The 24,312-nt window shown below is 52.4% G+C and overlaps 1 protein-coding gene across 1 annotated transcript in view; it reads left to right on the plus strand.

Moving 5' to 3' along the window:
* The first annotated feature begins 890 nt into the window (after positions 1-890).
* Positions 891-24,312, plus strand: part of NF2 (neurofibromin 2) — a 27,298-nt gene continuing 3,876 nt past the window's right edge. Inside the window, exons 1-13 of the mRNA XM_029964911.1 lie at positions 891-1,016; positions 2,018-2,140; positions 4,289-4,372; positions 8,905-8,973; positions 9,104-9,186; positions 9,793-9,868; positions 10,128-10,262; positions 12,665-12,739; positions 14,225-14,338; positions 17,008-17,130; positions 17,483-17,700; positions 18,879-18,984; positions 24,042-24,169. Coding sequence (XP_029820771.1) covers positions 1,005-1,016; positions 2,018-2,140; positions 4,289-4,372; positions 8,905-8,973; positions 9,104-9,186; positions 9,793-9,868; positions 10,128-10,262; positions 12,665-12,739; positions 14,225-14,338; positions 17,008-17,130; positions 17,483-17,700; positions 18,879-18,984; positions 24,042-24,169 — 1,346 coding nt within the window. The 5' untranslated portion in view covers positions 891-1,004. The remainder of the gene's footprint in view (positions 1,017-2,017; positions 2,141-4,288; positions 4,373-8,904; positions 8,974-9,103; positions 9,187-9,792; positions 9,869-10,127; positions 10,263-12,664; positions 12,740-14,224; positions 14,339-17,007; positions 17,131-17,482; positions 17,701-18,878; positions 18,985-24,041; positions 24,170-24,312) is intronic.

The following is a 24,312-nucleotide window of genomic DNA, read 5'->3' on the forward strand; positions in this document are numbered from 1 at the left end:
ATGTCTCGGCCCAGCGATCGTTTCCACCCTGCAGATGGAAGAGCAAAGTGGCTTTGGCATATTAGATTCATCTGCTTTATGTCCCTCTTCACCTTCCTGCCTCCCGACGCCTTCTGTTTTTATGAGCAAACTTCAGCGGCGACGTGGATGCAGCTGCAGGATTGCTCTCAGGACACGCTCCCTGAGCAGGGCCAATTCTCTCCGCTCCTCAGCTGCTTTTGTCACCAGTGTTTTCAGCAGAAAATGCAGTTTGACTCTATCAAAATATGCTCCGGGAGAACCGCTGACTTCAGTGGTAATTAGGGGGGTTTGAGCTCTTTTTCCCTCTCCTCCGTGCAGGGTCGGTGGCTCTGTACGCGCTCCCTGCACGGATTGTGTCACTGCTGGTTTTTGGGAGTGCATTCCACCCTTCTCTGGGCCCCTGGTGCTGATGCTGGAGCTTCCTGGGCCATAGGAAGAGACATTAAACCCACCAAGGGGCAGTTAAAGGGATTTTTATTTCTTGCTGGTGTCGGGCTGCTCCTACCAGGAACCTAAACATGTCAGGAACCTAAAGGTTAGCTCAACAGCAGCCTAAATGCACCCTTAGGTCCTCTGTTGAGTGTTAGTGGGTCACCAGAGGAGCAAACAGGGGCTTTACAGTGTCTTTCTTTGGGGAAGTGTGGAAATCACATCTCAGCTTCCTACTGAGGGAGGAGCTGGTGATCTGCAGATGAGATCAGATGGAAGGATGTGAGTGTGTTTTATTAGGATGTTTTCGTGCCCGTACCAAATGCCTTCTCCACACTCTCAAAGAAAGACCTCGTGAGGTGAAAACGGTGCATTTGGTTGAGCAGAGCCGAAGTTCTGAAACCCCCCTTTGTAACTGCTTCCTCTTGGCTCTCCTGCAGGTGAAGTGGAAAGGGAAGGACCTGTTTGACCTGGTGTGCAGGACGCTGGGGCTGCGGGAAACCTGGTTCTTCGGGCTCCAGTACACCATCAAGGACACGGTGGCCTGGCTCAAGATGGACAAGAAGGTTGGAACCGAAGTTCGGGGAATCACGGAGTGGTTTGGGTTGGAAGAGACCTTAAAAATCATCTTGTTCCAACAGCCCTGCCATGGGCAGGGATGACAAAGGAAAATGTCCTTTCCTCTTGTTTTGAATGCATGAGGTGGTGTGGAGGTGAACTGGGATAGAGAATTTAAATCTCATCCCCGTGGCGTCTGTAAGTCAGAAAAGCTGGCAGAGGTGCCCAGCCCAGCTCCCTGGGAGCTGTGAGGCCTCAGAGTGTGCACACTGAATCCCCTTGAGGCGTTTTGGGAGGTGGCCATGCTGGGCTGCTGCACTTTGGGGTGACTGCAGTGTAAATGGAGCCTAAACATCTCTGCTCCGTGCCCCCGAACACAGAACTATTAGGGGAGAGGGGAAGTTGCTTCTTAGCTTGTTTGGTTGCTGAGATGTTCAAAGAGGAGGAAGAGCAGGGTGCAAAGGAGATGGGGATAAGGGAGGAAACGCTTCCCAAATATGTGAGTCTCTGGGGTGGCTTAGGGAGGCGATGGAGGGGCTTCTGTTCACAGCCAAAGGGTGTAACACCACAGCCAGGGAGGTCTGGGGGTCTCACCTCTCATGCCAAGGTTTTAAACCAACATGAATCTGAACTGGGCAGTGCCAGCACAACAGGAAGGAGGTGAGAAACAACACTGAAGGAACACGGTACAGGAAGACAGGGAGAAAGTCGGGTGGTGGCGTAGCAGGGTCCAGGATTGCTCCACAAGGATCAGCAGAGGCAGTGAGCACACAGCAGATCAGGATCAACCTTCCCTGTCTCATTTCTCATGCTGTTTGTTGCTGCCTTTTTTGTTCCCTTGCCTCGTTAGGAGTGTCAGAAATGTTTGTTTTCTTTTTTTAACTACAGTGTCTGAACTATTTAGGTCTCTTCTCAATGTCTAAAAGTGTTTGACAAAAGATGTGTTGATCTGAGCAGAAGGGAGCTGGGTCTTGTCTTGAAGAAGCTGAGTGGCTCTTGTATCCCACAGGTTCTGGATCACGATGTTCCAACGGAGGAGCCCAAAACCTTTCACTTCCTGGCCAAATTTTATCCTGAGAATGCAGAGGAGGAACTGGTCCAGGAAATCACCCAGCACTTGTTCTTCCTGCAGGTAGGAGCCGTGCCAGTACAGTTTTCCAACCCGAGGGAGAAGGAGGCAGGATGAGAAGTGCCGGAAGGCTCCAGGGTCAGAGTTGGTCAGCAGAGTGTGCTCCTCATCCTTATGTTCACACCTCTCCAAAGGGACTTGCTTTCAACAGCAAAAACTTCCTAAAATAGGTGAAGGATGGTTTGTCTGGATGAAGCAGTCAGAGCTGCCCAGACTCCCAGAGCTCTGAAGTGGCAGTCAGGAATGATGAGGTGATCTGGAATATCCGTGGGTGGTGGCTCAGGGACATGGATCTGTCAGATGACACCTCTGCAGGTGTGGGATCACCAGAGGGGTGGCAGCTGCCTCTGGACGTGATGGCATCATTGTGTGGAGCAGGGGGAATTCATCCTGGAGAGCAGAGTGCAGCCAGCTCGTTCCCAGGCTGTACAGCAAAGCTCACCTCCTCACAAAACAGCCTCCAGGGAACTGGAGCAGAGGAAAAGCCCAGCAGCTCAGCTCTTGATGGAAAAATAGGGGGAACCTCCCAGTCCCACCTACCCGGGAGCTCGTGCCCTTCTGTTGAGCACTGTGGTGAACACACCTGCAGGTTTTTATTTCAGGTACTCTACAGACCTTGGTGTCCTGAGGAGCCAGCTCAGCTGGGGATGCTGTGGCTGGGCTGGGAACAAGGAGCTGCTATCACAGGAGCTTTCTTTCAGACACAAGATCCATTCTTTGACACCTTTGAAGAGTTGTGTCAAGAATGGATAGAGGGAGTGGGACACTCCAAGTCAGACCCTGGGTACTCGTTGGGATGTTTCAGCTGCTCTGTGGCTGTTAATTTGAAGATAAATTATAAAATTTAAAAAAAAAAAAGACACTAAATCTTATGTTTGTTACACAAAAGTAGAGGCAGCCTGGATTTGGAAGCTCTTGGGAATACCACTGTAGCCTGCAGGGTGCTCTGCCCTTTCCAGGTGAGCTCACCAGCTCCTCACTGTCCTGGTGCTCCTCACTCTTCCAAAGTCCACCTTTGCTTTCCAGAGCTGAAGGATTCTAAATGTAGAGTGTTCCTGCTAATTTCCAGGCTCTGTCCCATGCACTGGTGTCTCTGTAGGGCTATTTCTACCTGTCTCATTTGCCAGGAGCTTTATCCATGACGAGGAAAAATGCTGTTGGCATCTTTCGGAAGGAAAACCAAGAGAGGAGAAGCAGCTCAAGCTGCATTTTCTGAAATGCAGACCGTGACTTTGCTGCTGGGATTTGTGTGCTGAGAGGAGCCTGGGCTCCTGTAAAGTGTTTGAGAAGCAGGAGCACACATAAGCTTGTAAACTCTCCTGGTTTTTACCTTGATGCAGCAGAATATCTGCTGTGATTATGTCGTACCCAACTTTGAGGACTCAAAGCACGTTATAAATTCAAATTGATGTTCCTGCATCTCTGACAATCCATTTAAGTCTCCCAGGAAATCGCCCGCTTTTTTTTTTTTTTTCCCCCCACCCCATCTTTAATCAGGAAAATTAAGTGTGCAAACCCAAAAAATATCGAACATGACAGGTTTAATTTTTTAATGCACAGCAGCCGGGGAGGTAAAGCCGTGGCTTCGGGGACCTGCACGTTGGCTCTCCTGGGAGGGTGAGCAGGGCTCTGCCTGCTGCTAAAAGCACTGCCACGGAGGTGACCCCCAGCTCTCCGTGCTGGGCTGGGATGGCAGGGAATTAGCCTGGAGCACAGGTGAGCACTGACTCCCAATGAGGCTGAATATCCCCGAGCAAAGCCTGGCTGTGCTCAGAGCCTCGGCTGCTGTTTTATTCAGCAGTGTATCTGGATGTCCTATCAATCCACAGCTTGTGCCTTAAGAGGTTTTATCGCTGTGTTTACATTCAGAACGTTTCCCCCTCCTTGCCTTTAGCAGCAGGATGGAGTTTCTGTCATTTCCCACATAGAAATTTAGTTCTCCCAACCCTGAGGAAGGGGATCTGTGAAAGCCTCTCCGAGACACGCCGGGCCTGGACTGTAATTAGTGTTTGGGAGATCGTTAAGTGTGCGGGTGACAGCTCGAGTTGAGACAAACTGCAGCCATCTGCTGTGACAGCCATGCTCTGCTCTGCTCTGCTCTGCTCTGCTCCACTAACGTGTGCTTTCTGTCCTCTGCTGCTCCGGGTGCAGGTGAAGAAGCAGATTTTGGATGAGAAGATCTACTGTCCTCCTGAAGCTTCTGTCCTGCTGGCCTCCTACGCCGTCCAAGCCAAGGTGGGCACTGGGGGGTTCTCCCGAGGCCTCCTCGAGGTGGTGATGGGTTAGTGTTGACCCAGGGCAGCCAGGTGCTTTGGGATGGACCCACTTCCTGGGAAGGGGAAGGCAGGGGAAGTTATGAGAGCCTGGGAAGCGAGGGGGCTGCACTAGCACTGCTGCCCTCTCCGCACGGCTGGTTCCTGGCTGCCTCCACACATTGGATGGATTTTCACTTTCTCTTTCCAGGACTTTTTAGCAAGTGCTCAGTTCATGAGCTGCAGAGCCTGCTGGAGTGTGGCTTAGTGCTGGAGCAGGAGAATTCCCTGAGCCTGAGCTTTTTTGGATCTCCTCCCTGCTTTTCCGTTGTAGCCGGAGGCAAGCCAGCCGTGGGACTCCCAGCTCCACTGTTCCCCAGAATGCTTGTCATCGTGATAATTACTGTGTTTGAGTGCTAGAGCTTCCCACATCCACGTTATCACAGCGGGAAAGGGCTTTTCCTGGCTTCTTCCTCTGTCTTGCGTGTGATCTTGGGTGTTTGGCCTCACCCCACAGAGGGAGAAGTCAGTGTTCAGTGAGCCCCCCTTGTTCCTGAGCTGAATTCTGCTCTGGGCCCAGAGTTGGTGTGTTTTGCTGAGCATTTATTCCAGAGAACACTTGTTTTCCAGTCTGGAGCGTGCAGCCTTGGACAGCTTGCAGCAGCCTGGGACAGAGAGGCTCCTGGGATGGAGGGAGCAGCCCAAGGTTCAGCAGCAGGGGCTGTAATTTATCCCTGTGTATGCACAGCATGTCCTGCTGCTCAATTAGCAGCTCTTGGAGCTCATCTCCAGTTTATGTGTGCAGGGATAACGTCCTGGGGAGAGCAGTGCCTGCAGGCTGAGCTCAGCCCCGCCACGTTATCGCTGGGGCTCGTGGGCGGTTCCGACTCTGGATGGCAGATTTTGGGAGGTGTTTGGCTCGCAGGACCTCAGGCAGGTGGCCCTGCCCCAGGTCTGGCTTGTCCTCAAGGACCACGGCAGTGGAGCAGTGCAGGAGAAACAGGTCTGGGGGACCACCTTTGTTGGCAGTGCAGGGAGGGGGCTTGGCCCCTTTACCTCACGTGAGGGCCTGATCCAGGCTGGTTTTTTCCTATATAATCTTCCTCGTAACCCTTCAATCCACACTCATGGATTGAATAGAGCTTGAATAGAGCCCTGGATGTCTGAATAGAACCCTGAGTGTCTAAATAGAACCCTGGGTGCCTGAACAGAGCCCTGGGTGCCTGAACAAGCCCTGGGTGCCTGAACAGAGCCCTGGGTGCCTGAACAAGCCCTGGGTGCCTGAACAAGCCCTGGGTGCCTGAACAGAGCCCTGGGTGCCACGTACTGGTGTTCTTTGATGATAAACGTCTGAACTTACTAGAAAAGGGTGTTCTCTCCTCATAACCAGAATACTGATGAAAGCATGAGTTCAAGAGGCTCATCAGCCAGGGAAGGACAAGTAGCTATTCGAAGTGTTTCTGCTTGTGTGAAACATCCATCACTCTTATTAGAGCTCCTGAGTAAACACCTCCTTGGCGTTGTCTCCGTTGACCTGCCGAGCTGAGGATACGTCGGGGAGGACTTCTCCTATTGCCAAAATGAATAAACCCTTGGGTAAATATTGAGCTCTGTGAGCCCTTGGCCAGGACAGCTCCTGCTCATGTGCTCAGGAACAGGCTGTGACTTGGTCCAGGACGGCTGTGCCGTCCCCTTTCTCCTCCCGCAGCTCCCGCTGACACGGGACACACGCGGGCGTCGGGAAGGGTCAGCTGGAGTCAGAGCACTTCTAACCTTCATTCTGCACCAAGAGCAGGAGAAGGTGGAAGAGGGATGACTTTTCTGCTCTACACTGATGGGCTTTTCATCAGCTTTCTCCAGCCTGGGATTCCCTTTTCTGCTTTTATTCCCAGCAAAGGAGAAAGCTGAAAGCACATCTTTGATACGGAACCGGGAAGAAAGATGTTACAGGTCGTCTCCTTCCACTTAAATAGGATAATGATGTCCTTCCTGGCCAAGAGGAGCGGGCAGTGAGCACAGTAATTTCACTAATAACGTGTTGATTTGCATGATTAGGGGCATAATAGCCCGACACAGTGGTGTGTGTGCATCCTGCAGCCATTTACTGACAGCCAGGTGTTGGTCCATCCACACTGACCTGCAATAACAAAGGAAACGTGGGGGTCATAAAAATAAAAGCTTGTTTATTTCTCCCTCATTGTGTTCATTTGGAGAATTACTATGTGCTTTCCCCTCTGTTCAAACCACCCACACTGCTTTCAGAGGTTGGAGGTGGTTCAGGTTTTAAATAGCTGGGAAAGACGTGGGATCAACTGGAAAAAAAACCGGGAACATCCAGGAGGTTCTTCTATTTTTTGCCCCTTAAATGGAGGTCACTGCCGTGCTGCAGCTCTCTCAGCACTTCAAATCTTGTAGCACAACAACAGGCTCTTTAATTATTATTATTTTCCCCCAAAACAAGCAATACTTGGCGTTATTTGAAGCTGAGCATGGCTGTGTTTATCCAGGACAATCTAAGCCAGACAAAGGGATGTGGTAAAGGCAACTTCCATCCCTAACCATGAATATTAATCATATAGTTCAATTAATAGGAGCTGAAATTCCATGACAGTTCGGAAGTAATGATTTAATTGAAAAGGTCTTTAGAAGTACGTTTGCCGAATCATTTGAGCCAACAGATTCTGCAATACTTAAGCCATTTGTTGATTTTTGACTTGTGAATAATTAATGTTCTCTTCCAGACTCCCCTCTCAGTACAAATATTCCTTTGGGATACAGCAGCATTTTTCAGCACATGAAAAGTCTCATAATCCAGACTTAGTCTTGGATCTCCACGGTAGATCACAACAGAAAATAATCGCTTTAATCCTATTTGCTGTTGTTTTCATCACCCAAAAATGACTTGCTTGCTGCCTGTCCAAGGTTATTAGAGTTGTTTCATTTGCCAGTGTCACCTTTTTGGTGCTGTCCCCTTTTGATGGGAGTTCAAGGGATGTGCACCTGCATCCTGAGGGGCTCCAAGCCCTTGGAAGGCGGAGAGTTGCCGCTGCTCAGCACCCTCCTGGATGAAATCCGGGGTAGTTTTGTTCTATTAATTGAAGTCTGAGTCAGTGCTGGTTGTTGTTACATGTTCCCTTTGGATCTGCATTGGCTCCAAATCAATATTTGTGTCTTTAATCCCCACGTGTCGCCTCCCAGGCGGGGAGGTGGGATGTGTGTAGACTTTTGATGCCGAGCTCCGGTTTTGGTGTACGACGTGACGGTTCTGGCGTTAAGAGGAGGATGGTATGAAAAGCTTCCCGACTTGTTACATGACCACCATGTGTGTCTTGCTCTTGGTGTTAAAAATTGTCACTGTTTGGCACTTCCTGAGCTGAGGTTCCTCCGAGAAGCAGGGAGGGAAGGGCTGCCTCCTTTGCAAAGCGACTCGAGCAAACGCCCTGTGTCTCGTGTAATTGGGGGCTGTCACTGCAGAAGTCCTGTTTGCCAGGTGAATGGAAATCACAGCACTCCTGTATGTGCCTCACATCCTTTGTTCCTCTTCTCTTGAACTTGCTGGATTGTTTGAGCCGTTTTCTGGTGGTTTCCTGCCCTCTGAGGCCGTGCAGGAGGTAAATTCATTTTCACAGGCACCGCAGGGACACGCAGCTCCTCAGTCTGTTAATAAGCGGTTTTATTTCTCAGTCACTTTATATGCTGCTCAAAGAGATGGAAATCTAAACAAATACCAGTAATTACTGATGCACTTAGCAAATGTGAATTGGATTCCTCGACCCAGTTGAGCAACAGACCCTCTGGCAGAAAAGCCACCACCTGCCTGAGAGGAGTCTGTCAAACTCCTCTAATTTTTTTGATACTTATTCATTAAGGTGATGAGCAGCAACAGAGAAACCACCATCTGCCTCATCTGAATCACTGCTATCCATCAGGTTTTGGGGACAGGTCTTTGTCCACATCTTATTTCCTTGTTCCACTACCGGTGGGACTGCAAGGACCTCTCAGGTGTAGAGTCTTGCCCTGCACTGGGGGAAGTGTTAATTAGGGTGTGGTAATGAGAGTAAAATAGACAACCACCATCTAGTCCAGCTGGTTGACTGATGGTGGACATCAGCTGATGATGGTTGGCAGCTGAAGTGGTGGAGTCACCGTCCCTGGGAGTGTTAAAAATGAGCAGATGTGGCTCTTGGGGACATGGTTTAGTGGCCACACTGGGATTCAGTCAAAGGTTGGACTTGATCTTGGAGGACTTTTGCCATGATTCTGTGATAGTGGGAGGTTTTGTTCTGCTTCCACTTGCGTTGCGTGAGTAGAAGGAGGCTGATCATCTCCACTAGCAGTGAAATGACAAAGAAAATCAGGTTATTAACTGTAAGGAGCAGCTCATGTTCTCTGCTCATGAGGGGAGGTGTGAGCAGGCCGTGTTTGCTGTCTCCTGGGCTGGATGTGTGAGGGTGAGGAGTTGGATTTGCCTGGTTGTTAATGTGGGGTGGGCACTGTGTCTGTGCTTCTTTCCAGTATGGTGATTATGATCCCAATGTCCACAAGAGAGGCTTCCTGGCACAAGAGGAGTTGCTTCCAAAGCGGGTAAGGAGCTCAGAGGAGTCGGTGTCCAAGCTGCCTGCAGGTTGGATGTGGTGCTGGGTTTCTTCTGGCTTGCTGGCTGAGAGACAGGAGCAGCAGTGTGACCTGGTCTGTGTCTCCCCACACATCCCAGGTGATAAACCTGTACCAGATGACTCCAGAGATGTGGGAGGAAAGGATCACGGCCTGGTATGCGGAGCACCGGGGCAGAGCGAGGTGAGCCTGTGCTGCCCTGGTGGGTCAGGGTCACAGCCCTCCCTGAGGAGTCACTGGGGTCTGGGGAGCTTGGGCAGGCCATGGCTGAGCTCTGCTGCCAGCAGGTTAATCCCAGCACTCCTCTGCTGCAGCCTCATGGAGGGCAAAGGGCTTTTCTTGGTGGCTCTGCTGTCCCCTGGTCGCTGTCAGGGTCCTCCAGAGGATTCAGGAATGATGCTCAGTGAGGGCTTTCAGGGCCAGGAGAAGAATGGGGATTCAGACCCTATTGCTGCCTCAGGTGGCAAAATGCTCCTTTTGGGGGATAAACCTAAAGTCAGATGGATCTGAAACAGGGACCTCCCAGCCAGAGGTTTCCTATTTATGCTGCAGGGACTGGGAGGTGGACAAAGCCAGGCTTGGAGTGCTGCATCTCACAGCCACTAAGATGCTGGTGACTGCCGAGTGGGCTTTGCTGTTGGACTTTATTGATCCTGCCAGCAAAGACAGGATTGACCTGTGTGATAGAGACAGTCCAGGCTTTAAAGCCTGGTGAGTGCTTAGGATGAGCAGGAGCAGCCACGTCCCTCTGATCCTCCCAAACACTGTCCCGCTGTTCCTGCCCGGCAGAGACGAGGCTGAGATGGAGTACCTGAAGATCGCCCAGGATCTGGAGATGTACGGCGTGAACTACTTCGCCATCAGGGTGAGTGAAGCCGGGGGTCGTGTTTTCCTGCTGGTGCAGCTCTTGTGTTGGTCTCCACATCTCGAGTTGAGGGTGGGGAGCCCTGGAGAGCCAGGAGGGCTGGGAAGTGGCTGTGGCACACTGGGGAGCCCCAGCTCTGCTCTCCTGCCAGCCGGTGCTGGGTCACTGCTCGGGGCTGGCTGCTGGAGGAAACAGGGATTCGTGGCTCGCCCTCTCAGTGGGATAAAAGGGATTTCTGCTCTTCTCTTTCCTCCTGTAGAATAAAAAGGGCACGGAACTGCTCCTTGGAGTCGATGCCTTGGGGCTTCACATTTATGACCCAGACAACAGGTTGACCCCTAAAATCTCCTTCCCGTGGAACGAGATCCGGAATATCTCGTACAGCGACAAAGAGGTATGGATGTGTCTCCTCTCTTCCCTGAGAGCAGCAAGAGCACGATTGGGATTTAAAATGATTTCCCTTGGCTTCTCTGTCTGCTGTGCTTGCTCTCAGCAGCTTAGCTAAGGGCAGCTCAGCTGCTCCAGTTGAAACCTTAATTCCAAGCCTTCCCGAAGCCTTGCAGGAGTGGGCATGCCAGAGGTCACCTGGGAGCTGTTCTCCTCTTTGGTTTCAGAGAACGTTCCAACCCTCCATGTAATCTTTTCGAAAACCCAAAATTGCTGTTGATGTGCTTAGCCCAAATATCAGAGTTCAGAAGTTAAAACCTCTGCTTTACTGAATATATTACAGTATTTATTACTGTGGATATACTCTGTATTATGGAATACAGGGAGATGTATTCCTGGGGAGAAGAGCTCTTGCCATCTCATTACATCATCTGGAGTTTCAGGCTGTTGGGCTTGGCATAGCAGCTGGAATCTTTTTAGGAAGTTGAGTAATTTAAGCCCAGAGTCTAAATATGGGTATTTGGAATTGTTGGCCCCCAAACCCAGTGGAGAACAGCGGTGGAATTGGCTGTGGAGGGGGAGGACTGAGCAGTTCAGTTTTCAGTCTGAGAGAGCTGCTCAAAGAAAGCAGCTGCCTTCATGGTAAGGAAGAGAATTAACTTCTTAATTAAAAATGGTTTTCTAATCTAAACATGATATCGATCAGGGGAGCAGCTAAAGGTTTCTCATCAGCTGCGTTTATTGCATGTCTTGTGACGTTTTATAAGCACTAAAACTGTGCTGGAATTCTCCTCACTTGCTTGACTCCTTAAAGAGCTTCACAACTCCACAAACAGCTCAGCACTGAGTGACTTCCAAAGCTTCCCTGCCTGAGAAGCCTCCAAAATCCAGGGGCTGACCCCTCCATAGCCAGGCCTTGTCACAAGGCTGTAACAGAGCTTCCTCTGGGGATAAAAGGATGGATCCCTTCCATCAGCTCAATCACCTGTATAATCAGATGGCCATGACAGCAGACAGGGCTAAGAGCTGGGAATGACAGCTCTGGACACCACAGAGGGGTTTATCTCTCCTCACAAAGATTGACTGTTTATGGGGAGCTGCAATTCCTCTCCTGCCTTATTCCTGCTGCTGCTCCAAGTGACTGGTTCTGCCGGAGCCGGAATCCAGGGACATCCACACACCTCTGCCTGGGTGAGAGCCTTAAAGGGTTGGCTCTTAAACTGCCAAAGCCAAGCAGTGCCAGGACAAGTTCTTTGAGCCCTTTGCAGGCAGGGCAGTGCATGACAAACCTCCCTGTGCTAATGGACACACTCAGCCTGCTCCAGCTCCTCAGCCCTTATCCCTGTGCCGTGGGGGGCAGATGGAACATGCACATGTCTCCTGACAAATGCGTGTTGCAGAGCACTCCATCTCTTCAAGTGCCCTTTTGAGGCCCCTCTCTATCCAGGGTTGTCTTCCTGAATCCCTCCAGGCTGTTGATGCCACCTCTGTCCTCTTGAGGGACCTGCTGTGGGAGAGCTTTTGGAGAGGGGAATCCCAGGCCATGGGTAGAGCTGTTTGCTTGGCACACAGAGTGTGAATACAAGTTAGAGCCGGGGAATAACGTTTGGAATTGTGGAGAAGGCTCGTGACACAAATGAGTTCTGGAGAAGAAAATGCATGGAAAATCCTTTCAGGGAGCTCTTGTAAGGTGGCAGCAGGAAGGGCAGCAGCTCCTTGCTGTGTTCCTAATGCAGCTCTCCTGCCCTTTTAACTGCCTGGCAGGAGGGTGGAGGCAGGTGGGGATCTGGCTCCTCTCCCAAGGAAGAAGGGACAGGATGAGATCAAACAGCTTCAAGATGCACCAGGGGAGGTTTAGGTTGGATATCAGGGAAAATTTCTTCACTGAAAGGTTGGTCAGGTGGTGGAGTCACCATCCCTGGAAGTGTTCAGAAAACCTGTGGATGTGGCACTTGAGGACGTGGTTTAATGGTGGTGCTGTTTGACAGTTGGACTTGATGATCTTAAAGGTCTTTTCCATCCTTAACAACTCTGTGGTTCAGGGAATCCATCGGGCAGCTGAGCTGGTTCTTCCTCCCTTTCCAAGCATCCTGAATTCCTGCTGGGGATTCTCCCAGGAGAGCAGCACCTTGCCCTGTGTCCCTGCCCACCTCTGCAGGGTGCTCTGCAGAGGACACGGGCTCCTGTGGCTCCCACGTTTTTCCAGGGGAGGAACAGTTGTCTCCTTGGCCGCTTTTGCTGCGAGTCCTCTCTCCTGGCTCGGAGCCACAGGGCCGGCTCTGAGCTGTGCGTGTCTGACCCTGCCGGCCTCCTCCGAGCCAGAGCTCTCTGGGAGAGTTTTATAGCTGCCTTTTTATTAAATGCACCGCTCTCTGATAACTCTCTCCCTCTTTATTTTTTCCTTTTCAGTTTACGATTAAGCCGTTGGACAAAAAGATTGATGTTTTTAAATTCAATTCATCAAAGCTGCGTGTGAATAAGCTGGTAAGTGTGCAGACAGTCATTTTTACTGCCTGCAGCACTGGGTTCTGCAGAGAGTGTGAGACAACGAGCTCTTGAGGCTTTTCCTTCAAGAGGGAGCTGCTGGAGCTGGGAGGGGGTGTAGCAGTTACTGCTCCCTCTAGGAAATAAGGGGGAGTCTCAAGTCAAGCTCCTTCACAGAACCTCTCCCCCCTCCCCTGTTTTTGTGCTCCCTTTCTGAGCTCTTGGGTTACAGCTGACTTGGTACAATGTAGTCATCACCTCCAGCTTTGCTCAGATCCTCTTTCTTCCCTGTGGAGCTTTTCCATCCTCCCTGTGTCGTAGCTCTCCCTGTTTTGGGAGGCACCGTTACCAGAGTCCTGGCTTTTCCCAGGCTGGCCCCCTCTGAGGACACTCTCCTTGTACAAGGATGGAGGGGGCTACACTGGGTTCAGCATCCATGCTGGAGACCAGCTTTAGCTGCTGTTCTGGGTGTGGATCTGTTGTCACACAGGGATCTTTGCTGTCCTGGTTGGAGGTTGTCCTGTGCTTCTCACAAGGCCTTCCTCACGAAGGCCTCATTCGCTGCACTCACCAGGTTCACTGTGCTGAAACTCCTCTCACTCCAGAGAAGTCATTTGAGGCTTGGGAAATGTCATTTGTCACTTGGGTTGTGGCTGCCCCATCCCTGGAAGCATCCAAAGCCAGGTTGGACTGGGGCTTGGAGCAACCTGGGACAGTGGAAGGTGTCCCTGCCCATGGCAGGAGAGTGGCATGGGATGATCTTTCAGGTCCCCTCCAACCCAAACCATTTTAGGATTCTATGAAATGGAAGAAGGATGTGTGAATCAGCCCTTTAGAAAAGAATCTGAGTTTAGCACTCTATTTTTATTGCCAAAATAAGCTTTCACTCCTCTGTGTACCCACCCTGTGCTAAACCTCCTCTGGCACTGCCACCTCCCTTCCCTTACCAGAGGGAACTACACTGGTGCTCAAAACCCCTCAGCAAAGCTATCTGAAGATGTCCAAGGAAGTTTTTGATAAGCCTTCTGTTTTTCCAAGATGAAAAGTGGTTTTCCTCCTTTTAATTTATCTTTTAATCTCAGTGCTTTGAACCTGCAGCTGGGAGGAGGCACAAGTTCATCTTGAGCCTAAAGAAGGGGCTTAGTGAGAGCAGGGAACCGGGCAGAGCTGGAGAAGTTCTTATTTCATTATTTGGCCTCTTGCCTTTTTAGGGTGGGTATAAAACACGCCAGAGCTGTGCTGTGCTGGAGGCGCAGAAAATTGGTCTCTGCAGAGAGCTGCTACCCAGGAGCCGGTGTTTGGTGTGGGACTTGGCTCCCTGCCCCTCCTGAGAGCTCACAGGGTTTGAGAGCAGTGGGTGGAAGCACTAACAAGCACCAAATCAAAGCAATTCTAGTGTTTGTGTGTGTCAAGAATACAAACCACCTCCTTGCCATCACATGTGTACAGCTGTTTCTCTCCGCTCTTCACCCCTGACTGGAACAGATCCTGCAGCTGTGCATTGGGAACCACGACCTCTTCATGAGGAGGAGGAAGGCAGACTCCTTGGAGGTCCAGCAGATGAAAGCACAGGCCAGGGAGGAGAAGGCCAGGAAGCAGGTGAGCCACATCTCCCATAACCAGTGAGCCAAAATCAGGAATGCAGATGAACGGTCTCTGGAATGACATCAAAGCACCTTTGAGGGAAGGTCCAGCTGAACATTTTTTGGTAGCCTGCTCCCAGCTCAGCAGTCATTCTCAGCTTGGCTCTGCAGGTTGATGGCCCCCTGAGTCCATCCCCCAGCCTGGGACCAAAACGGGGAGGCCGGGAGGGAGAAGCTGCTCTGGGCGTCTACAAGTGTTTTCCTGCCGGAAAAACCGGGGAGGTCACTTGTACTTCAAGCAGGGGGCTGTGAGGGGGAGCTGAGCCCTTCTCCTCCCTCGTTCCCTAATTGCAGGGTGATGGAATGCCCCCGCCGGGCCGGGCCGTGCCGCCTGCATGTTAATGCCGTGCCCGGCCCCTCTCCGAGCCGCGGGTCACGGCGGAGGCAGCGGCGTGTGGCCGACGAGCAGAGATCAGCAAATTGAATTGTATGAATCATTGTTTTCTGCTCGTGGACCTTCTCTACTCACTGAAACCCACACAGCTAATCGGGGCGCTGGTGCTCGGAATATAAATGGCCCTGCAGGCAGTGAAGCCAGTACATGGGAGCGGGAGAACCCGGAGCAGGAGAAACCAGGAGGGCCTGGTGCTCACAGGGCTGATATGGTGTTGGGTGTGAGCATGTCCACAGAGGTGCTTGTGTGGTGTTGAGGTGCTCAGATGGCCTGGAAATGGGATGTGCCTTGTTCTTCAGGCACCTCCTGAGGTGTCGGGCTCAGTGTTGAGGTGCTCAGCTGATCTGGAGATGGGATGTGGCTTGTCTTGAAAGCACCTCCTGAGGTGCTGGGCTCGGTGTTGAGGTGCTCAGCTGGCCTGGAGATGGGATGTGACTTGTCCTTCAGGCAGCTCCCAAAGCAGTTGTCCCTCCTGTAGCTTGTGGGGTGGCAGGAGGGGGCAGGATGTGAGTCACTACAAGGTAACCTGGCCAGCTCCTCTGGGGAGGGGGAGCTTCTTGTTTCCCACAGGGATTCCTCTGGTCAGTAAGAACTTGGCTTTATAGAATCATTAAGGTTGGAAAAGCCCTCTAAGATCACCAAGTTGGACCATTAGTGCAGCACCAGGGAAGTGGTGGAGTCACTATCCCTGGAAGTGTTCAGAAGTGGATGTGACACTTGGGGTTTTGTGGGTACACAGTGATTCTGGGCTATGGTTGGACTTGATCTTACAGGGCTTTTCCAACCTTAATGATTCCAGGAGTCTTTAGGATTACCAGTCTTGTGAGTTTTTGATGTATTTGGGTAACTCCAGCAAGACCTGAGATCCTGTGCTTATCTGGGCTCCTGGGAGAGTTGAGGAAGCAGCAACTTAACACTTCACCTGAGCTCCCAAATCCAGAGCACTTGGGCTCCATGGAAAGGTCAGGCTCCTGCTTGGGCTGGCTTCCCTCTCCTGAGCCAGCCACCATCTCCTCTGCTTCCTCCTCCCTCCCACAGTTGCTAACTGGTTCCAGATAATCCTTTTATACCAGGAATTCTTGTTAATGGAAGTCCCGAGCGGGATGCAGATTATAATGATAATTAATGAGGGGAACCTTTAATGGAAGGCAGCAGAACGGTTGGAGCAGTGGGCGTCCCGCTCTCAGAGCACAGCTGGGCTCCAAGGAGCAGAGAAATGTGGCTTGTCACACTTCCTTCCCTTATTAAACCCAGCAGGTCTCCTGCCCTGGCTGTGGCGTGGATATTTATGATGCCCATCCCTGCAGGATTGGAGGGATTAAACTCGGCGTGTTAATTAGCCCGATGGCTCCCTTGGGCGCTGGGCTGGTGGAGAGGCAGTCCTTGGGCACAGCAGCACTTCTGGGAAGAGCTGGCAGGCTCTGGTGGCTTGGATCTTCCCCTGGTGAAGAGCAGCTGTTTCCTGGAAGCTGAGATGGAGGGGGAGGGTTTATTGTGTGCAGGAATTGCCAGGGGTGGTTGCTCTCTGTGTGACCTCCCTCCAGAGGAGTGGAAGGGAAGGTTGCAGCGTGCTGGCTTAGATGGCTGAGCAAAAGGTCCTTCAGCCTCCTGCCCTGGGCTGGGCCTGTGTTGGATGTGTGGAAGGTGCCCTCGGACTGCCCTTCAAATCAAATTGCTTTCCCTGCTTCAGGCAAACCCAAACCCTTGAGCCCAGCCCTGCAGAGAGAAACTCCAGACACAGCTTGGACCCCTCTTGTCCAGGTCTACCCTGTGACTCGGCCTAGGGCACTGTCAGGGGACATCATCACCTGCCAGGCATGGCCACGCTGTGGGTGACAGCCTGGTCAGAGGATGGGAATTGTCTCTGGAAGGGCACTTTTCAAGAGAGCAGGGGGCATCAAACAGCCTGCCCAGGGCAGTTATGGAATCACCATCGCTGAAAGTGTTCAGAAAACATGTGGATGTGGCACTGGGGGACGTGGTGGCCTTGGCTGTGCTGGGGGAGTGGTTTGATTCCATGATGTTGGAGGCCTTTTCCAACCAAACTGATTCCATGATTCTATTCTATGGTCAGGTCACCCCAATCCAGGGACATTCCCCATGTCCATAAGCAGAGAGGAGGCAGCAGCACAGCCCTGTGCTCCTTCCCCCACCTGTGACCCTTTCTCATCCATGGAAAGCCTTCCTAACGTGTGTTGTTCTCCTCACTTTCCCCAATCCCTTCTTCCCAGATGGAACGGCAGCGCCTGGCGCGTGAGAAGCAAATGAGAGAAGAGGCTGAGAGGACCAGGGATGAGCTGGAGAGGAGGCTGATGCAGTTAAAGGAGGAGGCAACAATGGCCAACGAGGCTCTGGTAGGTCCCTGGGAGGCTGTTTCCCGAGGCACTGCAGCTGCTCCTCACTCTTTCCACTGTGGAAGTGTTTTTGGAAGTGCACTGTGACTGTGGCTGCTCCCAAACTGCTGCCAGTGCACAGTGAGCAGGAGGCTGGATGGAGCTGTTCCATCCTGCTGGGCTGCTTGGGAGGAGCACAAAGAGGATGATTTGGGACAGAGCCTGGCCCCGTGCAGGCCTTGGCAGCGGGCTGTCACGGACGGGAGGGGTTCTATGGAGCGTGTCGGCAGCTCCCGGCCCTGCCCCGGGGGCTGTGAGCACATTTGGGGGGACACGGAGTGCAATAAAAGGCTTCATGTGCCTGCATTGGCAGATGAGGTCCGAGGAGACAGCAGACCTGCTGGCAGAGAAGGCCCAGATCACGGAGGAGGAGGCCAAGCTGCTGGCGCAGAAGGCGGCGGAGGCCGAGCAGGAGATGCAGCGGATCAAGGCCACGGCCATCCGGACCGAGGAGGAGAAGCGGCTGATGGAGCAGAAGGTGCTGGAGGCTGAGATGTTGGCTCTGAAAATGGCCGAGGAGTCGGAGAGGAGGTCAGAGGGTACAACCTTCCAGCTGCCTCTGCTTGGCTTCCCACCCCTTCTGCCTTAGCTGGGAGGGGCTCCTGCCTGGAGTTATCCCTCCAATGGGACAGGAGGGGCTCCTGCCTGGAGTTATCCCTCCAATGGGACAGGAGGAGCTCCTGCCTGGAGTTATCCCTCTGATGGGACAGGAGGAGCTCCTGCCCGGAGTTATCTTCCGATGGGACAGGAGGGGCTCCTGCCTGGAGTTGTCCCTCCAGTGGGACAGGAGGGGCTCCTGCCTGGAGTTGTCCCTCCAATGGGACAGGAGGAGCTCCTGCCCGGAGTTATCCCTCCAGTGGTGTGCAGGGAGCTCTCGGTCTCCCTCACAGCAAATAGCCCTGTGGCCCAGCCTGTCCCCCTCTCCAAAAGCCTCTCTGCTGTTGGGTGCTTTCTGCAACCCTCCCCTGCATTCCCCAAATTCTTTGACACCATTCATAGCACCTGGGGTTGGTTTTTCCCCTGGGTGGTAGATCTCCATTCCTTATTCTCTCTTTATTCCTCTACTTGCCTCTCAGTTGTTCAGTTCTCCTTCCCAGCCGTGAGCCCTGTTCCAGGTTAGCCTGGAGCTCTCCCCAGCTCTTGGAGTCTTTGCTCCTTGTTAAAAGCTGAGCCCAGGTCCCACGGTGCATTTGGTAGTGAGCAAGTAAAAGATCAGTCTTGTTTCCTTCCAACTGATTACTCCTTTCCCTGTAAGAGCCTGCCTGGTGCCAGCCCTTCTGCTTGGATGAGCACTGTCCTTGTCCTTCTCTTCCTGCCTTGTTCTCTGTCATGTGAAGCCTCCACTAAAATCTCAATCCAGCAGAGAAATCGTCCTTCCCTCCTTTGGCTTTTTCCTTCTAGGGGTTCCATAAGCCTCGAGGGTAAATACTGGTTCTGGAATTGCTGCCTTAGCACCCTTCTCAGCCCTCAGCCTCACTCACTGACGCTCACACAGAGCCCATTTCGGAGCTGCCCTTCCATGGCTTGGATTTGGGTCCCACAGAGTCAGAGGTTCTGCCATTTCCCCTCCTCAAATGGTTTCTTTGTTCAGGTCTTGCTGCAGGACAAATCCCAGCCAATTCCACACCTGCACTGTGATCCTGCTTTTCCATCTGCTCATTCCTCTCAGCTCCAATGTGATATTTGCTGTTTGCTGCTTGTCTTTGCAGGGCAAAGGAGGCAGATCAGCTCAAGCAGGACCTTCAGGAGGCTCGTGAGTCGGAGCGGAGAGCGAAGCAGAAGCTCCTGGAGATCACCAGCAAGTCATCCTACACAGTAAGAGAGATCTGGATTGTATTCCCCAGTTCCCAGCCCCTAAACATGCCCTCCTCCACAGCCTGGAGGCTGTGGAATTCTCCAGATATCCATCTCCAGATCTAAGAGTTCTCCATCCCATCCACGGATGGGCTGAGCTGCCTCAGTGCTGCTCAGAAACCCTGAGCAGTCCTTGCCCTTTTCATCCCGGTGCCTCATCCAGCACAACATCACTTTGCTCTTTTTTTGTTTCCCACCCACCTCTTGCTACGAGAGCAAAGGAGCTGCTGCTGAAATTAAAGCAGCAAATTTTAAACCAATTTAAACAGCCACGTCAGAGCTGTGTTTTGCCAGCACGTGTGGAGAGCACCAGCTCAGCAATAGCCTTTAAAATAGGGTTAAGTGTGTCCTTATTCTTGTTAGGTGGGATAAACATTGTTCAGAACCTGTTAAATTCATCCTCTGGGCATAAACTGGACCTTTATGTGCTGGAAAAAAACTTCCTCGAAGAGAGATTATTCCATAATTGCCCATTAAGAGGATTTCACACCTTCCTCCCAAGCATCTGGTCCCGGTGCCTGCCGGGGCTGAAACGCCAGACTAAGTGACCATTGTTCTGATCTGTCTGGCAGTTCCTTTCCTCTGCTTCCCTAATTGTACCTGCAGACCCCATCAGGTGCCCCCTCCCTGCAGCTCACACCTGCCAGAGCTGCTGCCTGGCTGGCTTGGGAACAGGGAATTGCTCGGCAGCATCAGGAATAGGCTCGACAGACGTTCGTGGGAGTTACGGACCCGCCAGCACTGAGGGTTGGATTTGTACCTGCAGGCTCCTTCCTCCTGCTCTGGAAACTTTAGAGGAGCAGATTGGAGAGGGATTGAGATGAAGCAACTTTTCATCCCTATTCTCTGGAGTTCCCTGCAGGAATATTTGGAAGCTGTTAAAAATAACGGTGATGGGAAATAATCAGTTGCTCTCGGCTACGGGACACTCAGTCAAGTGAGTGCTGGATAAAGCCCAGCTTTGGAGTGCTCCATATTTAACAATTCACTGGGAATCTGGGATGCACCAGCTCTTTAATTCTGGGTTTAACTTTGCACAGGGAGGGGTGTCCTCGCTGGAATTCTGCTGTGTGGCTGCACCAACCCAGCGTGGAATTTGGGCAGCTCTTGCACATCCACGTTCCCTCGTGCTGCCATGTTCATCCTTCCTCAAACCAGCAGAGCCCCTGCTGAAATCCCGGTGCTGGGGAGCAGCTGGGTGGCTCTGTTCCTGCCTCATTAGTGGGAATGTTGTGGGATTGCTTGGAGCTCAGCTCCACCCCTCCAGCTGCATCTGCCTGGAGGCAGCTCACACAGAACTGTCGCTTCCAGGCACATGGGGCTGTGTCCTCTCCCTTCCCTAAAGAGCCTTGGCCTTCCAGACACGGCTGCCAGTGCCAGGAGGGAAGGGACTTGCTTTTATCCTCTCCCCATTTGAGTGTCAGGGTCCCCTTGTGCAGCTGCTGCTCCTCCTGCCCATCTCCCTGTGCTGTGTTGCTCAGACTCCACGCCTGTTGTTTTCCAAGGTCAAGGGGAGACTGGTGTGACCAGCATGTCTTTATCCAGGTAACGACACCTTTCTGGGCTCTTCCATCCCCTATTACACCTCCCTGGACTGGGGGGAGCCTCCTCCCCTGCCAGAACATGGAGGGAACCTGTTTTGAAAGCTGGTTTTGGGAAGTTGTGTCCCTCAGGTAGATGGCAGCTCTGCCACACGGTGCAGGATTCCAGCTCCTCCGTCCCTTACGGAGGGTGTAACATCGGGCTTGTTCTTTTCCATGAGCCCAGACTTCTGCTGTGTCGTCCCCTGGCACTGGGAGCTGAGCAGGACTTCCCTTGGTGGGGAACAAGAGCAGGAGAGGAAGGGGGGAGTGGATGGATACAGAATCATTTAGGTTGGAAAAGACCTTTAAGGGATCGAGTCCGACCATTGACTCTGTGCTGCAGCAAAGGCAAGAAGCAGTTAAATATATGTATTTTTTAACTTTCCGGTCTCCAACCGTGGTTCTTTAAAGCTTGTTTCAGTGTCTTTTTAGTCCTTGGAGCCCAGGCTGCTTTTATGATGTCACTGGTGGGTGATGCATGAGGAATAAGACGTGGATCCGAGTCTCGGGCCATCAGGGCTTGGAGAACAATTCATTCCTTACGGACTTGGCAGCGGCTCTTCGGCTCCTTCACTGCCCTTCAGGTGCCACTCCTGGCCAGAGAAAGGCAGTCATCCCTCTTCTAATCCCCTGGAAGCAGTGAGTGGCTGTTCTGGGCTTTCCCAAATTCTGGAGCAGTGCAGTGGCAGCAACAGGAGGAGCTCTCCCTGCGGGGGAAACCTCCTGCCTCGCTCTGTGCCTCCCCTGGATCTGCTGTCTCGCTCTGTATTCCAGAGGGACCAGAGGGATGACTGCTGTCAGCCTGGGGCTTGCCTTTATTAACAGTAGGAAATTGCTGTCATGCAGTAACAGGGTTATGCAGTTTGTTCCAGGTGAGGAAACACATACGGAAAAGGATCCGTGTCCCCTTTATCACCACATGGCCCCTTGGATTAAAAATCCCTGCACCTGCTGCAAGAGCTGCCCAGGGTAACTGCAGATGGCAGGGAAGGTGCAGCAGGGATCTGTCCCTCTGCCCCCTCAGGTGAGACCCCCCTGCAGAGCTGCCTCCAGCCCTGGGAACAGCACAGGGAGGACGTGGAGCTGCTGGAGAGAGTCCAGAGGAGGCCCCGGAGATGCTGCCAGGGCTGGAGCCCCTCTGCTCTGGAGCCAGGCTGGGAGAGCTGGGGGGGTTCACCTGGAGAAGAGAAGGCTCCAGGGAGAGCTGAGAGCCCCTGGCAGGGCCTAAAGGGGCTCCAGGAGAGCTGGAGAGGGACTGGGGACAAGGCATGGAGGGACAGGACACAGGGAATGGCTTCCCACTGCCAGAGGGCAGGGAGAGATGGGATATTGGGAAGGAATTCTTCTCTCTGAGGGTGGGGAGGCCCTGGCCCAGGTTGCCCAGAGAAGCTGTGGCTGCCCCTGGATCCCTGGAAGTGTCCAAGGCCAGGTTGGATGGGGCTTGGAGCAACCTGGGCTAGTGGGAGGTGTCCCTGCCCATGGCAGGGGGTGGGATGGGATGAACTTTAAGGTCCCCTCCCACCCAAACCATTCCATGATTATTAAATGCTTTGCTCCACATATCAAGCCTGTGCCTTTGAAAACCCTCAGCCTGCTCTTTCTTTGCTCTTTGCTTATTCTTCCTCACTCCTGCTGCTCTTGGACTTCTCCACCATTTTTCCCCTGCTCCATGACAGAGCGGTGCCGAGGGAAGGGAAGTGGCTGTAGCGACCCTGACAAATTGTCTCCAAACTTAATGGCTGCAGCAACTGAAATTCATGCTCAACTCTTCCTGCTGCTGTTTGTGGGGTTTTAAAAACAAAACTCAACAAGCTTGTGCTGAAACAAAACCAAGCTAAAGGTCGTTTGAAGGCCAGCAGGCTCTGATGCTCCTGGCTCCCTGCACAGCAGGGATGGGAGAGCCTCACGTGGGAAGGGCTTTGGGAACACCTGTGTGCCTTACAGGGAAGGGACTTGAATGTCAATGGGATGCAAGTATTTAAATCAGTTAAGTGCTTTGGCAGACCTGTCCCCTTCCCTCGGAGACTGGAATTTAGGGACTGAGCTGTCCCTTCCAGCGCTGGCTCCAGAATTAATGTGCTTGTGTTCCGTTCAAGCAGGGGAGTAAGGAATTGAGTTTCCTTGTCATGTGGGTCTTAACTCACCTGGAATGCTCCAGCCAGGCCAAGTGCAGTTTTAGGTGCTGCCTTGTTTATGTTTGTACCAGGTGTTTGTGTTCCAGCTCTGCAGGTGGATGAAGTGTTGTCCCTTTAAGGTTTATCCAGAGAAAGCAAGCTGGGAATGAGCCCTGGCTGTTTGTGAATTCCAGGCTGGTGGTGAGGGAAGAGCCAGGTTATTGTGCAGAGTAAATCTGTCACCCCAGTGCTAGCAGGTCTTGTTGAAGCACACCTAGCTGCAAACAGTGCCTGGAGGATCCCAAGTAGGAGAAAGGAGGGAAGGAAAGAAGCAGCTGAAGCTCGAGGGGTCGTTTGTCGGGACAGGTACCCAGCAGTGCCATCCATGGTGTGGCACCTTGTTTTTGTTACAGGAACCCCTTAAAGCAAGAAGGAGCATCCAGCAGGGAGGTGTGGGACCTTTTGGGTGCTGGATTTCTCACATCCCAAAAGGAGGGCTAAGCAGGCTGGCAGCAGCTGTGACTCAGCCCCACCTGATGCCGCTGTGCCACCCTTGACGTGTGCCCTGTTTGCCACCTCATCCGACAGTTCCTTAGGAGCAGAGCAATGACTCCATCAGGCTTCTCCTCTCCTCCTAATGAGCCCATTTATTAGAGGTGTGACAGAGTTTTTGACTGAGGGATAGAAGGGTCGTTTTTGTTTAATGGGAAGATAAAATCAGTGTGTGTCAGCGGGGGTGTCACAGCATTTCCAGGAGGAAGAAAGTACCAGATCCTTGCTCGGGTGGGGTAGGAGTGATTCCCTGTGTTACTTCAACATTTCCAACTGGATCTAGCAGTTCCTAAACACCTGGAACTGTAGATTGCTGAGAAGGTGAAAATGTGCTGGTGTATCTCCACAGCCCTTGCTGGAATGGCATCCCTGGGGTCACATTGGGGAGCAGTGGAGTGCAGGACTCTGCTGTCACACGGGGTCCTGCATTGCCCCTGTTCACAGCTTGAACTTTATCAACCTGATTTAATGGTAAATAACTGTCAGATGACTCCCAAGTGGCACAGCAGTGATAAAACCTCGATTTTACCAAGTTTTGTCAATAGGTTTTGAAGGCAGGTGGTGTTTTGTCTCCTCTTTATTACTGCAAAGAACCAAGGTCCCAGAGGATCAATAGCTCTGAACTAAGGAGCAAATTGGGAATGGAGCAGGGGGATCTCCAGGCTGATCTGGTGCTTGGGACACTGGGCTTGTGTTGCTGTGATTTGCCCTCTGCTGTAGCAACATTTGTGTGGCCCAGGGTGATTAATTTGTGCTCTCTCTTTAGCAGTCCATGAACTCCAGTACGACGGCGCTGCCCGCAGACCTGCCGAGCTTCAACCTCATCAGTGAGAGCCTGTCCTTCGACTTCAAGGACACGGACATGAAGAGGCTGTCCATGGAAATCGAGAAGGAGAAGTACGTGGAATGTGTCCAGGCCAGGCCTGGGATGGGGTTTGTGCTGGGCACGAGCCCGGGTGTGCCCAGGGGGGCAGGAGGCCAATGGCCCCTGGGCTGTGCCAGCCCTGCTGTGTCCCAGCCCCAGGGCAGGGCCCTCCCTG

This window comes from Manacus vitellinus, unplaced genomic scaffold (assembly GCF_001715985.3).
Source record: "Manacus vitellinus isolate BGI_N305 unplaced genomic scaffold, ASM171598v3 scaffold_84_pilon, whole genome shotgun sequence".
Taxonomy (NCBI): domain Eukaryota; kingdom Metazoa; phylum Chordata; class Aves; order Passeriformes; family Pipridae; genus Manacus; species Manacus vitellinus.